Source organism: Syngnathus floridae, chromosome 11 (assembly GCF_059516105.1).
Source record: "Syngnathus floridae isolate MCC-2025c chromosome 11, RoL_Sflo_1.0, whole genome shotgun sequence".
NCBI lineage: Eukaryota > Metazoa > Chordata > Actinopteri > Syngnathiformes > Syngnathidae > Syngnathus > Syngnathus floridae.
Window position 1 is genome coordinate 14,987,698 of NC_142423.1, and position 15,867 is coordinate 15,003,564.

The window sequence follows — 15,867 nt, forward strand, 5'->3', positions numbered from 1 at the left end:
CGAGGGGGCACTTCCGTGGTTTATCTGAGGCCATACTATCCTTTCAACGTGGATCCATAAATGAATGGTGGGCTTGGCGGCCACACCGTGGCGCACCGGCCCCTGATTGGCTCAGTGCGCGTCGGAATAAACCCACTCGGCGTATATATGTGGCCGTGAGGTGTGACAATTCCAGGAAAGCGAGCAAAGCCTCCCGCCTAAAAGAAAGCAAGAGAAAGAAAGAAAGAAAGAAAGAAAGAAAGAAAGAAAGAAAGAAAGAAAGAAAGAAAGAAAGAAAGAAAGAAAGAAAGAAAGAAAGAAAGAAAGAAAGAAAGAAAGAAAGAAAGAAAGAAAGAAGACGGGAAAAACAAGTGTCAATAAGAGAGCTACGTTAATCTTCTCGGGCCGACCCAACCCACCCCACCAGGAGGAGGATGAGGGCGCAGATCCAAAAAGTGCCGCAAATCGTGGAGCTGCTGAGGAAGAAGTCCGTAGGACTGCAGCACTTCAAGCCCACATCCTCGGTGTGCGTCTTGGAGGAGAAGGATGCTGTGGAGGTTGCGCGGTGCCCGCACGCCTCCTCCTCCTCCTCCTCCTCCTTCTCGGGGGCGCACAGTCTAGATGCCATTCCCGGACCCACCAACTGGCCGCTGGTCGGCAGCCTGGTGGAACTCCTGCGTAAAGGAGGACTCACCAGACAGCACGAAGCATTGGTACGCTCGAATTCGTCTCGTTTATCTTTCATTTGGTTTAATGCTATTGTTTTCCCCCCACCCCAAGGTGGATTATCACAAGAGGTTCGGGAAAATCTTCCGCATGAAGCTGGGCTCCTTCGAGTCAGTGCACATCGGCGCGCCTTGCCTGGTGGAGGCGCTGTACCGCAAGGAGGGCGCACACCCGCAGAGGCTCGAGATCAAACCCTGGAAAGCGTACAGGGACATGCGGGACGAGGCGTACGGGCTCCTCATCCTGTAAGTCGGCGGAGGGCTCACTTTTGGATCGAGAGGGTTCCGACTTGGAGTGCCGTCATTTTTATTTATTTTCATTATTATTCAGGGAAGGAAAAGACTGGCAGAGGGTGAGGAGCGCCTTCCAGCAGAAGCTGATGAAGCCGACAGAGGTGGTGAAGCTGGATGTTAAAATCAATGAGGTAAGACTCCAATGTGAGAATAGAGTTTTTCAATTGTGACGTCTGACATGAAATAATAATAGTAGTATTTATGAAATTACAATAGGTGATGGAAGAATTTGTGAGCAGAATTGGAAAAATCAACACAGATGGCAAGATTGAAGACTTGTACTTCGAACTCAATAAATGGTCTTTTGAAAGTAAGTTTCATTCTATCATGCGTCGGAATTACGGGGCCCCAAAATGATTTTTTTTTTCCGATTTATTGACGATATGACCATTTCAGAGAAATCTGGTAAACATTGCTAGAATCCATGACGCATCTTTAGTGATTTTTTTTTCTTACTTTAGTACCAAAATGGAACGTGCAAATCATGTTATTGTGTTTTTGTTCAGCCATTTGTCTGGTGCTCTACGACAAGCGCTTTGGTCTGCTCCAAGAAAAGGTTGACGAAGAGGCCATGAATTTCATCGCCGCCGTCAAAACGGTGAGAGCACGCTTCATTTTAAATCACTTGTTTCTATAAGCGGTATTTAACCAAAATGATCTTTTTTGCGCAAAATACAACAATGATCGTGATCTGTGATGTAAAATTTTACAACTGATAAAAAGCCCAGAATTTTTGGAAATTCTTCAAAAACATCTAAAAAACAATTGGCAAAACACTATTGCAGTAAACATATAGAAGGTTCATCCTGGTTGTACATGAAAACATGAGCTCGTCCGTTAAACTAAAGCACAGTCCTGTAGGTGGCAGTGTTGTCCACCGTCTATAAAACTGTGCAGTGGGAGCTACTCTACAGTGTACTAGAGCGTGACGTCCAAAAGAATGTACTCCCATGGCTGCGAGTTCGTCGGGTTCACCAGCTAAACTGTCGCCAGTGAAGCCGGTTACTGGGGCAAACCAATACCGTCAATGTACTATCACAAAAGACGGAGGGGATGCTCGTCGGCTGATAGCGTGGACAAAGACCACAAGTGATCAGCAAAGGTGATGATTGAATTAACTGAACGGATGGACTTCAATTGGCAGATGATGAGCACGTTTGGCATGATGATGGTCACGCCTGTGGAGCTCCACAAGAGCCTCAACACCAAAACGTGGCAGGACCACACCGCCGCTTGGGACCGAATCTTCAGTACAGGTACGCATCCGGATAAAGAGGACAGAGGTGATGAGCCGACAAGATGGCAGCAATTCAATCAAAGCGGAGAGATCTTCTGGAATGGACACGGCTTGTGGGCCAGAATTGTATTGAGCTGTTAAATGATTCAACACATTTGCTATTATTACACATGAGCCGCTTTATACGTCAGAAGGTGAAAAATGTGTGGTGCCAGAAAGCCCAACCGGTCAATCAGAGCAGCTTTCACTATGAACTGGACGCTCACTTTTTTGTGTACATGCTTGAACGGGAGCCAAGGGATTTGGTAAAACCGTGTGACCCACGAGAGGACAAACTTGGCAAATATTTGTCGTAACAGCGCAGTGAGGTCGGTGGGGACGCTGAGCGCAGGAGCGACCCGCTAAAAAGTTCAGTTATGACAGCAGAAAGTATATGTAGCAATATGGAGGAAACGGGCAGAACTGCTAGAGTTGCCGTTGACTATTTCAAACCAAAAATAGAGTATTTTCCCAAACGAATGCCTGGAAGCACTGCGCTTGCATTGACATTTTTTTCATGCTCCTTGTGACCTTTTTAACGGTACACCGCTCTCTCTTCAGCCAAAGTTTACATCGACAAGAAGTTGAAGCAGGACGCCCCTGCAGCACCGGACGACCTCATGGGCGACATCCTGCACAACAGCAACCTTTCCAAAAAGGAGCTGTATGCAGCCATCACCGAGCTCCAGATCGGCGGCGTGGAGACGGTGAGATGCATTCACATAACACGGGAGAAATAGTCAACTCCGTTAAGTGAGGGTTAGCAAGTTAATAGCCAACTAATTACATTTGCATTTGCTCAAGCAGGCCCCGCCTTTTAAAGCCACAAACACTAAAAGTCACATTTAACGTGAGAGCAAAAACATGCACGTGCATCATATTGCAAAATAAATATTCAATCCGAGGGGTAATTGCTAGAATACTCGATTTGAAGAATGTTTAAATAGCTATCATTTGAAGTGTGTAGGGAGGGGCACTAACTAACTTTTTGCTAGCATCTGAAAGGTCCCCACCACAATAAACGCTTCACATTACCGTGATAAAAATGGTATAAATTGCACACTTATGTTGTACAAGTGGAATTTCCGCAAGTCATCTCAGCCAGAAAAAAATCTGAGCTATAGCTGCGCTATAGTCAGGGAATCCTGTACTGGAGTGGCAAAAATATTGCTTCACCTTTCGCCTATTTTCTATCCTGTAGAAAAACGGGAGGGTTGAGTCAGCTGAGCACCAAAACAAACATGTGCTACAGTTACAGTGCCTCACATGTGCCGTGTGAGAATTGAAGTGAAGGGGCCTTTGAGGAAGCGGGGAAAAAAAAAAAAAAAAAACTTCCAGCTCCTTTCAGGACCCCACAGCAAAAAGCACTTAGTGAAAGGGGCTGCCTCAACGTGCCAAGTCTCACCCCCCCCCCCTCTCTCTCTTAATTTCTCTCAGACTGCCAACAGCATGCTGTGGGCTATTTTCAACCTGTCGCGTAACCCCGCCGCCCAGAGGGAGCTGCTGAGCGAGATCACAAGAGTGGTGCCCGCCGACCAGCAACCTTGCGGGGAACACCTCAAGAGCATGCCCTACCTCAAAGCCTGCCTCAAAGAGTCCATGAGGTACAATACATTTTCAGTTGACACATTATCAGAAGCGCCCCAGAAAAAAAAGCGAATCAATTGCAGGGAGAAAGTCATTTCCAGAAAGTCTGCATTGGACGTCAAATGGTACAACGGCGCTTATGTAAGTCAAGACGTGAGCATCGGGTCAATATTTAGAGCGGTACCACGGAGATTAAGAAGCCAGAGCCCCCCCCCCCACCTCCACCCGCACATGACCGCCGTGACAAGCTCTGTGAGATAGAACAGCATGACCGGCCGGGTTCTTCAAGTGCAGTCACAAGTCGTCCATGGTGTCATTGAGGGCTCCTAAGTACATCACCCGGGGAATGTAGGATATGAGATTACACGCAGTTTGGGGGAATGACCGTGTGTTCAGCTCTTGTTAAACGGCTTAGACATGCTACACTAGACTTTCATGAGGCCCAATTCTCATGCGTTGTTTTTCTCTTCCTTTGACAGGTTATCGCCATCCGTTCCATTCACAAGCAGGACCCTAGACAAAGACACTGTGTTGGGAGATTACGCCATTCCCAAAGGAGTAAGTGGCTTTACGTGCCATACGCCTGACATGAGCAGATTACAATCATTTACATTTGACTTTACATGTCTGAAGGAGGCAAGTGAATACAACATGTACAGTACAGAGTCCAGACGGAGAACCTTCCCACCCACAAATCATTATCCTATTGGCATAAGCGCCCAAGTCATTTTGGAACTATTTCGGAAACAAGAAAAAAACACACACACACAACAAATTGGACAAATAAAAGGTGTCTGGTTAGCGCACTTTGGATTAGCAAAAGAAAAGAGCGCATTGTTTATCTCCCATACAGCACTTGTGCTATTAGGGTCAAAGGTGAGGTTGATCCACAGCTATTCACCCTCCCAGTCACCCAAGTAGTCAATTGAGAACCCACATTAGTAAACACTAATGCCCCCCCGTAATTGTGACATAACACATTCTATGATATTGCTCCTGTTTTAGATTGTCCAAATGCACATAAATGAGAGTACACTGAGTCTCATTGTCTGTCGCCGCCCTACAGACAGTTCTGATGATCAACTACCACGCCATCGGCGCCAACGAAGAGTACTTCAGCGACGGCAAGCAGTTCAAGCCCGAGCGCTGGCTCCGTGAGAACAGCTCCATCAACCCTTTCGCCAACGTCCCCTTCGGGATCGGCAAGAGGATGTGTATCGGCAGGCGGCTGGCCGAGCTGCAGCTTCAGCTGGCGCTGTGCTGGGTGAGATGCTCACGTTGCCATCAGCCACCTCACGCATTTGCAATCACTGTGCCACGAGACCAGCTTCTAAAATGATATTGCTATTTACTACAAAAGCCCATTTCAACGTAGGCGCTTGGCACAAAAATGTCACTAGATAGAGCCAAAACCACTGTGCCACAAGATCAGGTTCTACAATGATATTATTTACTACAAAAGCCGCTCCCCACACTTCAATATAGGTGCTTGGCACAAAAATGTCACGAGACAGCACCAAAACAAAATTTTTATATACTGGCATTGGCCTGAGCACAAAAGCAGCAAATAGCTGCCAAAGTTGGGCTCATCCCGTGTGTTAACCTCATTTCAGATCACATTATTAGGAACATGCATGGAACAACTACAATTAATTTCAACTATTCAAATTTGGACTGTATAGTGAAACTAGAATAGAGTAGAACTAACAGGACTGACATCAACCTTACTGCTTGATGGCTTAGGACCACTTTTTTTTGGTCTCTGTGGACGTTTTCACTGACTCGTGGTCTTTCTTGTCAGATGGTCCGAGATTACGAGATTGTGGCGACGGATGACGAGCGGCTCGACGTGATTCACTCGGGATTGTTGATTCCCAACAGAGAACTACCAGTGGCCTTCATCAAGAGATGAGGTGATCATTTCGAAAAAGTAGCTAAATTGTGACGAGACGTTGTGATTTTCTAAGAATGTCTAAAAGTGATCATTTGAAAATGCAAACACTGGCAGAGATTCTTATAAATAACAAAATATTATTGTCAGACATGGTCTTCACAACAATGACATTTGTTACAGGAGTGTGTGTGTGTCTTACTTGTTGCTCTTGCCAATGTTAATCTGTGAGCTCTTCTTTGCCTTCCAGGTGTTGTATTCCTCCAATGAAAAGATGGTACCTCTGCTGGACCTCTGACTCCCTGTATTGCTGCTCTGTAAATAGAAAGATGTCAAATTGCTAACTATGTAATCATGCCATGAATACCTCAAACCTATTTAAAAGTATTATTCAAGACTGTTGATGGCTAACATAGCAGTTATTGTGTACAAACTGAGTGTAGGCAGCTGTCTTGGAACTTATTAACGTCCTAGATGTAGATGTTAAAATGTTTATTTTCATTGTGTATATAAAGTGCAATGACAATGTACATTGTTTTATGTCGACATTTTATTCGCCAAAATAAAAACATACATATAACAAAGCTTTCTTGTTCTTTTCCATCTGTCATTGTGGACGGGGGAGTTAGTTCTCAAATCAGCCGTCTAAGTATAAAATGGGACGAAATTGTGTAATGCTGCTCTCTAGCGGTCAAATGCTTATCGCTAATCCAGCCATCACGGGGATGCAAACGGGTGGCGACACACTGAACTGGTCGCCAGCTCGTCGCAGGGAAATATTTTAATCATTCAAAAAAATCATTCGAGGTCAACATCTGCCATTTAAAAGCCAATGTAAATAACCCCCTAAAAGATGTCATCCTCAATCAAAGGTGCAAATCCAGTCAAAATTAAAAGCGCATATGCGCACAAACACAGCCGCAAATTTACGCACGCCCCCCCCCCCCCCTCTTGCCCCCCTCCACACACAGGAAGCTCATTGTTTGAGTCGAGCACTTCCCCAAAACTACAATACTCATTTGACATTGTCGGCTGTTGCCGTTGAGGGCTTTATTCTTTGGGAAATAATGTCATCAGATATATATGAGAGTGCGGAGATGGCATCTGACATCTGTCAGGAAGAGTTGGACTTTTCAGACTTGTTTCTCTATAATGCACCTGGCGAGGACTTTTCTGCTGGCTATATCCCAGGTAAGCAGCCATGAAACATAATTCTGCGTACCAAAACTAAAGATTGATTTGCAGTACCAATGAATAGCTCCGATGGGGATGACTTTCCTATCAGTACGCATGTTTGTCAAAGATTTGGCACGGAAAGTATTTGACCGAGGAAATTCTCATAATTTGAATGATATTTAATGATCAAATCTGAGTGCAAATGAGTGTGACTGGTTTTATTGCCAGATGATGCCAATCAACCCGCCGTACTTGAGGATAGGCCAGCCGAAGACAGCTCATCAGAGGTGGCATTTGGCTCCAGGTACCCGAGAACAACACGGGAGCTCGTTCCGGCTCCCAGTCCCAGGATTGAGATCACTCCATCGGTGGGGGACTGTTTCACCCTTCAGGCCTTACAGCAAAGCCCCGGCTTCAAAGCCCTTGGAGCCTACCGGGAGTGCGCAAGCCCCGCGAGCAGCAACTCCTCGGCAGGCTTAACAGCGGATGGGTGCTCTCCATCAGTATCACCATGCATCTCCCCTTCCAACAGAGGAGCTTGTGCCACGGAGCACTCCACCATAGATATCTGCTCCTTTATTCAGGACATCCAAACATCTTCAGCCCGGTCTTCTCCTGCTAATAGCTTCACCGAGGAGCTCTTTCTCCTGCCTGAGCACCGAGCGGCCCCCTCGCTATTTGTCCACCGACGCTGCCGTTCTGCGTCACCGCAAGGCAAGCGCGCGCACGAGCAGGTCCTTCCTTACCCGGGGGCCACTCCTGTCAAACAACGTTCCCGTAGCCCGAGTCCTATCCCCTCTCCGTACGCACTGCACGGCTCCTACCCCCTCCATCACAGCCAGGTTCCAGATGAGCAGCAGAGCCAAGGCCAGGCCTCCGGGCTGCGCTCAAACGACAAGGTGAGCGGCCGCATCTTATCTCCAGATGTGGCGTTAGGTGCAAATCGGCAGAGGCCAGCTTGCGTGTACAGGGAGGCTCAGCACCAGCTGGAGAGGGTTGTCAGGCTAGAAGATGAAGCCAGACTTGGAGGCTTCCGCGTACTCCCAACTTCATGGGCTCCTCCTCATCCCATCCACTTTGGAGCATTCGGGTGTGTGGCTTTTCGATCTCAAATCGAGTCAAGAATATCACGTTTCTTTCCTCTTATGGTTTCTTTCTCCTGAAGAGGTCTGTCCTTGGCACCTCTACCTTGTCTGGACTGGCCATTACCCAGCCGGACGGATCAGTACGAGCTAGTGATCAAGTCCCAGCCCAGGTCTCACCACAGAGCTCACTACGAGACAGAGGGTAGCCGCGGACCTGTCAAAACACCTAACGGAGGACACCCTGAAGTCCAGGTACTTGATTTGATCTAGTCAACAAACCCTTTTGCTGCAAAACGTTAAGAGAGACAGCCATGCAAACTCCAAAAGTCCATCATGTGACCTGTTGAAGGTGGCTAGCAGGTATGTTCACATGAAATGCACATATTGTCTCATTCCTAATCTCCTTAAGTCTGGAAAAGGACTTAATGAGCAGTTGCAATGCGCGGGTGAAAACCCTTCGCACAGCGAAAGCCTGACATGAACGTGTTTGTCAGCGGAGCACTCGAGTGTGATTCTAAGCCGCTTTGGTGGAACCCACCAGCTCCTGGGTTACAGAGGCACGGCGCCGCTCGGCCTGCAGGTCTTCATCGGGACGGCCGACGAAAGGCTGATGAAAGCTCACGCCTTCTACCAGGCCCACCGCATCACCGGCAAGACCGTGACCACGCCCTGCACGGAAAGGGTGATCAATGGGACCAAAGTGTTAGAAATCCCTCTCCAGCCAAACAACCACATGACAGTGGTGTGAGTAGAGCCCGAAGGTCGACAATGTCCTCCTGATGATAGACAATTCAACTTTTCTGAAGGCTACTTTCGCTTGGTTGGTTCCAGAAAGAATCCGGTCTTACTGTTGCTCTTATGTCGCGTTTCCAAGGGTCGACTGCGTAGGAATTCTCAAGCGGAAAAACATTGACATCGAGCTGCGGAATGGCGAGACCGACGTCGGACGCAAAAACACTCGTGTGCGCTTGGTGTTTCGTGTTCACGTACCACAACCTGGAGGCCAATGGGTGTCACTCCAAGTGGCCTCTCATCCGATCGAATGCTGTAAGGATGGAGCAAACCATCATCCGTCCTAACAATGCCAATAGTGTTTGTTTTTATTCCTCTCCGTTAAATTTGAACTTGTGTTTGTTCAGCCCAGCATTCAGCTCAGGAGATCCCACTGGTCAAGATGCAGGACCTGGACCGATGCTCCGTACTTGGTGGACAACAAATGATCCTGACCGGGCAGAACTTTGGTTATGATGCCAGAGTGATGTTCTCAGAGAAGGCACAAGGTTAGACGTCAAGCAGAAATGTCTTAAGGATGTACAGAAACAGAAAGTACCTTGCACTTTTTACCGAGCACAGACACGGGAAAGGCGTCTAACCGTCAAACCGCAATTCTTCCAAACGAGAGACTGTCGGATATTTTGTATTATTTGACATGGAAATGTCTGCTTCTGCGTGCTGATGTTGGGAGAATTAACCTGTGAGAAATTACCAGTCTACTGTGGATGACTAGATTGTGGTTGTATGGCTTTAAGTCAACAGGATGTGGTAAGGCTAAAGTTAGATTTGAAAAAAAAAAAAAGCAAGCGGTTGAGCGATCAAGTGGGGGGCGGGGGGGGGGGGTGAACATTCCACACAAAGCAGATGTCACCATTGAAACGTCTTTGTATGATCACTTCTTTCAGACGGCCAACAAATCTGGGAGGTGGAGGCAAATGTAGAGCGAGAGAAAAAACAATCTGTGAGTTAGTCTTCCGTAGCCTCCGTTTGTTTCAACAGCTAACATTTTCACTGTCTCTTCCAGAATATGTTGATTGTTCTGGTGCCTCCATATCGGGATGGCACCATATGTCACCCGGCCAAAGTCAACTTCCACGTCATCAACGGGAAGAAGAAGCGCAGTGAGCCTCGCCACTTTATCTACACCCCCGTTATAGGTATTTATCTGAGCACGCGTGAAAAAGCCGGCCATCTATTTCCCAGCTTTTCTTTTGCACCCCAGACATTAAAAGTGAGCCACTGGATGGGTGGCAGGCGCGCGACTACTCTGACCCTCGGTCCGACACGCAGACAAAGTCACCCTTCCGTCGGCTGGAGAAGGAGAGAAGTCTTCAACCGTTCAGCGTGCTTGCATCAGATCCGTGGAATCACCAAGCAGTCCTTTACCAGTCAAGGACAACTGGTCTCATCAATGAGCCAGATATTTTACACCCTACAAACCAGCTTTATTATCCAAGCAATGCTAGCAGCATCCGCAAAGTTCCGGCTTCCAATGTCCCAACGACAACAGACAAACTGAGTCAAGTTCCTCACGCCTATTCATCTCCAAGAAGTTTTGTGCAAGTAAAGATGGCGTCTTCCAGATTGGTCCAAAGTGACATATGTGGGAAGTCTTCGCCCCGGACGGACTCGAGCGGAGCCGACCGAGAATCTCAGACGCATCATGAGAGGGTTACAGTAAAACAGGAGGACCTCAGCTGCGTCTACCTTGAAGACGGTGAGTAAATATGTTTTTTGCGGTGACACTGTATAGCGATCATCCGAATGGAGTCTGTGTGGTTGCAACTGGCAAAGACCAACGACAAAGCAAAGCCCGAGGTGAAGATTTCTTACGGGTCAGCCTGCAAAGCAAGCGGGCGCATTGCTTGCAAATCCGCACTTGTGGTTTCATTATGAGAGCTTTTCTGTTTACTTCCCTCTTCCTGTTCTTTGCACTTTCACTTGCAAACAAACTCTTGTCGAGGTGTCAAGAAAACTCAAAGCGAGCTCATGTGGAGCAAAATATTTAACTAGCCCACAGTTAAGGCAAATAAGTATGCAAATAAAAGCAGGCAAAGCAGTGGCAAACAAAGCCGTGGTGTCTGTGGGGGGTTTTCTGTTTTTGCATCTTTTGAGGTAGAATGTACTTGGGCAATACAGTACCACCACCAAAAAAAAAAAAAAAAAAAGAGGTTGTAGTATTGAATGGTAAAGTTACTCATTCCTTTTTGCAGTGAATGACATCATACGAAGAGACCTGACAGCTCATCACAGTGACGCTGCTGGAGGCCACCCAGACTCCAAGAAGCACATGACATAATGGGAAAAACATCAAACCCGCTCATCACCGACATCGTCGGCTTTTGCATTGACTTCTTTGTGATGTCATCAGTGATTTTTAAGTCAGCTTTTACAAGTTGGACCTTTGAAGTGATTGTGATTATGTACGTGTGTGGACTATGTATAAAGGAATAGGTGTTCAACTCCTAATCATGCCTAGATACAGGACTGTGTACCGTATGTCGCAAATGGCAAAACCATTTCTGTGATTTTAATCACCTTTTTCCCCCTCGCGCATGAAACGCCATGGACAAATTTGGGATCTTTCATTTCCCATCCCGTGACGACTATTTGGGTGCGTATACTCCTAAGGAAATATGGAGTGTTGCTTTAAAGTGCTCCAAAAATTTGTTTCAATGGAATCAAGCTAAGCATAAACCTGCCTGTGAACTATAAATAATTCAGATTGGCTTTGTCTCTGCCAGGATATCCGGTTTTAGAGCCGAAACCTGTCTTGAATTTACATGAGAAAATGATATGAGGCTGTGAAATAAATGTCTAGCTAACACATGGATTGGATTAAACTTCTCATACTGAATGTAAGTTGCTTTTAATATGTTTCTATCCATTCCAGAGAACCAAGAAAATGTGCTCAGGAATTTTCAAGGGAAGCTTCGAAATGGCAAATGTTTCAAAAAAACATACGATGCGTGCGAAATCACCTCGAAGGTCAGTGAATTAACAGAGAAGACACTTGAGCTTGCACCTGCTCAAAAGACCAGCAGGAAGGTGGACACCACGCCTCCAAACCAGAAAGGCAAAGACACCAACAAAGTTGTGGCTGCCAAAGCAAGTAAACAAAACGCTAACGCAAAAAGAGATGCCGTCAGATGGACACAGAGACTCAGAGGTTCGACGTTACCACTGAAGACCGATGGGACCGTAGGAACGTTTTGCACCGAACCTGAAACGTCCATCAGGGAACACGAGTGCAAAGCTACCAAATCACCCATGAAGGTCACAAGGACCAGGATAGGTTCTGGCCTAAAACAAAAGACTGTCACAAGTCCGCAAAGACTCAAAGCCAAAAAGTCACCTGTGAAGGCTGTGCAAGTTAAAGGAATTCAGAAAAAAACTGGCATCCAACCGGAGGCTCACACAAGGAAGCTTCGCAAGGTCAAAATTGCAGAAATGCCACCAAAAGGGATCAAACCCAAAGCGGGTTCAAAGCAAAAGACAACAACTAAGCAAAGAGTCAAAGCCAAAAAGCTGCCAGTCAAAGCTAAAGAAATGACTGGCACCTTACAAGAACCCCGCCCATCCCAGTCAAAGCGGAAGGCTGATACAAGGCAAGATGCCACCAGAAAGAGGCAGCGGCTTGAAAAGGGCGCCAGCAGACAATCTGGCGCAAGCGTCAAAAGGGAACGCAAAGGCAAAGCCATTCAGGTCTCAGTGAAGGCCACCAACGTTAAAGACAAGCCAAAGCCAGAGGCCTTCATAAGGAAGCAGAGGATCAAAGATCAACTTTCAGTAGAGACTGTGCACAAGAGAGGCAACAACAAACAATGTGCTACCAAACCAGAGCGTTTGATAGGCCAGTGTGAGAAAACACTGCCACCTAGAGGAGGTTTGGGAGACAAATCATCAGTGGTGCCAGCTGAGAGGGAGTCTTTTCTGAAACCAAAGACTTCTTTCTTAGACCAAGTGAAAAGCATTCTGTTAAGTGCAACAAGCAGAGGTAAGGTTTCACATTTGCACCGCTTTTGTTCCGGTAAATCCTCATGTGTTTGTGCGCAGCCACCTTTGAGACCAAATATGAGAAGTTTGCCAAGATCGGCGAAGGAGGCTTCGGTTCAGTCTATGCTGGTCACAGGAAAACGGATTCTAATCCAGTAAGTAGGCACTTTGCACCATTCAGATGTTTCTTCCCGACGCTAACCAAATGTTTGTTTCCTGAAGGTGGCGATCAAATACATCCCCAAGACAAAAGTCAAAAATGTCCCGTTGGTGAGTGGTACGCACCATATTTGCCTTCATCCTGCAGAATTATCTTTTGATTGAGTTCCACTGTCTCATAGAGCATAAATGGAAAAGTGCAGAAGGTCCCCTTGGAGGCCATCTTCATGCTGCAAGCATCCAGTATCAAGAATTCCGATGGGAAATCAGCAGTCATATCACTGCTGGAAATCTGCGATTTGGAGAAAGAGCTTGTTCTGATTATGGAGAGGCCCGTGCACTCGGTGGCATTGTCCACATACTTGATGCGGCGGACACTCGGCCTCCTTGAGGAGGATGAGGCAAAGGTGAGAACGGCGTTACACCACATACACGCGGCCGTAACTTTGAAACTGTTGATTTGTTCCAACTTGTCCATCGTCAGTATATCATGAAGCAGCTGGTAGACGCCGCCATCAAAATGCACGCTGCCAACATCTTCCATCGAGATCTGAAGCAGGAAAACATTCTACTGGAGGCCTCACCCGGCGTCACTCGAGTGCGGGTGATAGATTTTGGCTGTAGCTGCTTAGTTAGCATGGAACCGTACCATGACTATTTTGGTAAGGCTGATCTTAAGCTTCTGGCATTCCTGATGCGGGGTCAATTGACAGAGTCATTGTTGTTCTGGCCATTTTTTTTTGTAGGAACCTTGAAATACGCTCCTCCAGAGTATACCCACAAGCGTCCATATTGCGCTGGTCCGACCACAGTGTGGCACCTGGGTGCGCTACTCTTTGAACTGCTGGACGGGACGCAACGATTTGACACCTGCATGTTCCTTTCTAAAGGCCTTAAACTGAATAGGGATTTGTCTGAAGGTGAGATATTGTGAATCATTTGCATTCCTTCAACAGCATGTATATTCCAACAAATCATTGCAACCTTAACATTATTTTACTTTTTTTTTTCCAATCAGATTGTGGAGATTTTTTGTGGATGTGCTTGAGTTTAGACCCAACTCAACGGTGCACGCTCGAGCAGATGCAGTGGCATCCATGGCTACTCTGATATCTTCCGACTTCACGAATATCTTTTTTTTTATTTTTACATTAACCTAACGGGTGAATCTCTTGCAATGTAAATAAGTCGTTTTTTGGTATGGAATGGACAAATAAATATTAGAAGCCTTTGTAAATCCTATGATTTCAGCCTCAACAATAATGACTCTCATCGTCATTCATGAAAGCAGACTCGTGTTTGATCGACATTTGCAAATTTAAGCTCTGACTTTGGAAAACATGACAAACGAAAGTGAATCAGGTTAGAAAAAGGCACAGTTCGATGCTCACAACTCACCGCTAGAGGACGACACAGCGCAAAGTCGCGACCCAAGAACCGGAAATACATTACGAAGACCCACGCCACTTCCTGTAAAAGGTTTTGTTTTCATATAATGCGTGTGCCAATGTTTGTCGAAATTGCTTCTTGTTGTACGAGTTCTAGCTAACCAACTTTTCATCCACGATCTATTTGGAACAAAGAACGGGTTTTACACTTCTGGTATGTCTTATTTGGCGTTTTAATGCAGCCTCTCGGCGTTTTGTTGCGTTCAAGGGTCTGTTAGCAGCGTCGTAAACTAGCAATAATGTGTAAGCATACAAATGTCGTTCGTGGCTTTTGGTTTTGTGCTTATATTGCAATATCAGCAATGTGCAGTTCAACATTACTGGTTGTTTCTCGGTAGCCTCTAACGTTACATTGTGCTGTCTTTTACGGTAGCCTCACGGCGCATTGATACGTTGCAGGGATTTTTGTCAGCGTCCTAAAGTCGTTTTTGCAGGACAACGTCAAAGGAAACGAGTGTTAAGTGTTAAAAGTGCATTTTCCGCAAACATGTCGAACAGACCTTACATATGTATGCTAGGAAATCCTTGAAGTTGTACTTACGTATTCCTCAGGTTGCTGAAGATGTCTGCAGAAATGGACTACTCTCCCCCGGAAGTTCCCGAAGCAACATTTCTCGAGAGCCTGCTGCGCTATGGTCTCTTCCTTGGTGCCATCTTCCAGCTCATTTGCATCCTGGCAATCATTGTGCCCACCTCCAAAGGGCATGAAAAGGTAAGCCGTCAGTTTATCGGTGATAAAAGCAATTATGATGGGGAAAAAAACGATAATGGCACTCAACCTACCTGAACTTGAACTTTTTTTTCTTTTTTAAATAAAATCCTTCTTGTTCTGTGCGCTTAGGAGGAGGCTGAGTCCACCAATGGCAAGGCAGCAGATCATGCAAAGAAACCCAAAGCGGCGGTGCCTCAAATTAGGCCAAAATCCAAGAAGGAGAGCAAAAAGAAGCGATAGCTGTGCGTTGAAATGGAGCTTTGTCATGTTTTAGTCACTATTGCTCTTCAAAGCCACAATAAGTATATGCAACACTGCAGTGGACATCTTGTTTTGTCTGTGTAGACAACCTTGTTTGTTTTTTCTATGATCTCCATTCGTTTTTAAAAAATAAACATTGGCAATTAAATGTATAGACTGTCATGATTGTGTCTTTTTAATGACACTGCCTACTTTACTGCAGGTGGTGATGTAATATCCTGACTTGTAATAGCTGTTTCCCAATAAAGGTAAAACCCTCAAAGACATGTGAAAACAAATCCTTGTTATTGGGCACAATCCAACCTTTTGAAGGGCAGTACAGTAAACTTAACATGATGTCGTGTTGTTCTGGTGATGGATGGCTGTCCTTCCTGGTTTTGTCACATGTTCCCATCCTCACTTTGTGTCGCAATGCTACTTGGCTACATTTCAGCATGACTAACATCAAGCATTCTAATAAAATCTAGAAGATTTGGAAAAAGAGGCAGCATTTGTAGGAACCTG

General features: G+C 46.1%; 5 protein-coding genes across 8 annotated transcripts in view; 4 read left to right on the forward strand and 1 right to left on the reverse strand.

Annotated features, from left to right (window-relative positions):
- The window catches only part of slc12a5a (solute carrier family 12 member 5a), a 102,735-nt gene extending 96,650 nt beyond the window's left edge, over nucleotides 1-6,085 (reverse strand). The window contains exon 1 of one of the 2 annotated variants that reach the window (XM_088389356.1): nucleotides 5,955-6,085. The gene's annotated coding sequence lies outside the window, so the exon portion shown is untranslated. The remainder of the gene's footprint in view (nucleotides 1-5,954) is intronic. The other variant, XM_088389357.1, reaches the window with a different exon arrangement.
- On the forward strand, nucleotides 240-6,336 carry cyp24a1 (cytochrome P450, family 24, subfamily A, polypeptide 1). The gene is made up of 12 exons (XM_088389371.1): nucleotides 240-692; nucleotides 760-950; nucleotides 1,036-1,129; nucleotides 1,215-1,308; nucleotides 1,505-1,596; nucleotides 2,143-2,254; nucleotides 2,836-2,981; nucleotides 3,712-3,878; nucleotides 4,341-4,419; nucleotides 4,928-5,125; nucleotides 5,663-5,774; nucleotides 6,003-6,336. The coding sequence occupies exons 1-11, from the start codon at nucleotides 414-416 to the stop codon at nucleotides 5,771-5,773; spliced, it is 1,563 nt and encodes a 520-aa protein (XP_088245497.1). The 5' UTR covers nucleotides 240-413; the 3' UTR covers nucleotide 5,774; nucleotides 6,003-6,336.
- Nucleotides 6,337-6,739: 403 nt separating this feature from the next.
- Nucleotides 6,740-11,644, forward strand: nfatc2b (nuclear factor of activated T cells 2b). The gene is made up of 10 exons (XM_088390266.1): nucleotides 6,740-6,943; nucleotides 7,157-8,018; nucleotides 8,094-8,265; nucleotides 8,555-8,757; nucleotides 8,888-9,060; nucleotides 9,153-9,293; nucleotides 9,693-9,748; nucleotides 9,812-9,944; nucleotides 10,010-10,504; nucleotides 11,001-11,644. Exons 1-10 carry the CDS (start codon nucleotides 6,820-6,822, stop codon nucleotides 11,084-11,086), a joined length of 2,445 nt encoding a protein of 814 aa, XP_088246392.1. The 5' UTR covers nucleotides 6,740-6,819; the 3' UTR covers nucleotides 11,087-11,644.
- On the forward strand, nucleotides 11,252-14,187 carry LOC148391377 (uncharacterized). Its single transcript, XM_088390267.1, has 8 exons — nucleotides 11,252-11,401; nucleotides 11,681-12,784; nucleotides 12,844-12,938; nucleotides 13,006-13,053; nucleotides 13,125-13,349; nucleotides 13,427-13,604; nucleotides 13,689-13,862; nucleotides 13,961-14,187. Exons 1-8 carry the CDS (start codon nucleotides 11,353-11,355, stop codon nucleotides 14,050-14,052), a joined length of 1,965 nt encoding a protein of 654 aa, XP_088246393.1. The 5' UTR covers nucleotides 11,252-11,352; the 3' UTR covers nucleotides 14,053-14,187.
- Nucleotides 14,188-14,296: 109 nt separating this feature from the next.
- On the forward strand, nucleotides 14,297-15,515 carry manbal (mannosidase beta like). 3 transcript variants are annotated; one of them, XM_088390269.1, is made up of 3 exons: nucleotides 14,297-14,421; nucleotides 14,943-15,102; nucleotides 15,232-15,515. In XM_088390269.1, the coding sequence occupies exons 2-3, from the start codon at nucleotides 14,953-14,955 to the stop codon at nucleotides 15,340-15,342; spliced, it is 261 nt and encodes an 86-aa protein (XP_088246395.1). In that variant the 5' UTR covers nucleotides 14,297-14,421; nucleotides 14,943-14,952; the 3' UTR covers nucleotides 15,343-15,515. The 3 variants fall into 3 exon arrangements, with proteins under 3 accessions (XP_088246395.1, XP_088246396.1, XP_088246394.1); XM_088390270.1 differs by having other exon boundaries at nucleotides 14,303-14,414; XM_088390268.1 differs by having other exon boundaries at nucleotides 14,398-14,544.
- The last annotated feature ends 352 nt before the right edge of the window (nucleotides 15,516-15,867 follow it).

Bases quoted from the DNA above. Each gene is read 5' to 3' on its own strand.
- cyp24a1 (XM_088389371.1), top strand. From the start codon at position 414: ATGAGGGCGCAGATCCAAAAAGTGCCGCAAATCGTGGAGCTGCTGAGG. The intron at 1,309-1,504 runs GTAAGTTTCATT...GTTTTTGTTCAG, and splicing joins CAATAAATGGTCTTTTGAAA to CCATTTGTCTGGTGCTCTAC. The intron at 5,126-5,662 runs GTGAGATGCTCA...CTTTCTTGTCAG, and splicing joins TTCAGCTGGCGCTGTGCTGG to ATGGTCCGAGATTACGAGAT.
- LOC148391377 (XM_088390267.1), top strand. From the start codon at position 11,353: ATGGACAAATTTGGGATCTTTCATTTCCCATCCCGTGACGACTATTTG. The intron at 13,054-13,124 runs GTGAGTGGTACG...ACTGTCTCATAG, and splicing joins AAGTCAAAAATGTCCCGTTG to AGCATAAATGGAAAAGTGCA. The intron at 13,605-13,688 runs GTAAGGCTGATC...TTTTTTTTGTAG, and splicing joins ACCGTACCATGACTATTTTG to GAACCTTGAAATACGCTCCT.
- nfatc2b (XM_088390266.1), top strand. From the start codon at position 6,820: ATGTCATCAGATATATATGAGAGTGCGGAGATGGCATCTGACATCTGT. The intron at 8,266-8,554 runs GTACTTGATTTG...GGAACCCACCAG, and splicing joins GAGGACACCCTGAAGTCCAG to CTCCTGGGTTACAGAGGCAC. The intron at 9,945-10,009 runs GTATTTATCTGA...TTTGCACCCCAG, and splicing joins TATCTACACCCCCGTTATAG to ACATTAAAAGTGAGCCACTG.
- manbal (XM_088390269.1), top strand. From the start codon at position 14,953: ATGTCTGCAGAAATGGACTACTCTCCCCCGGAAGTTCCCGAAGCAACA. The intron at 15,103-15,231 runs GTAAGCCGTCAG...CTGTGCGCTTAG, and splicing joins CCTCCAAAGGGCATGAAAAG to GAGGAGGCTGAGTCCACCAA.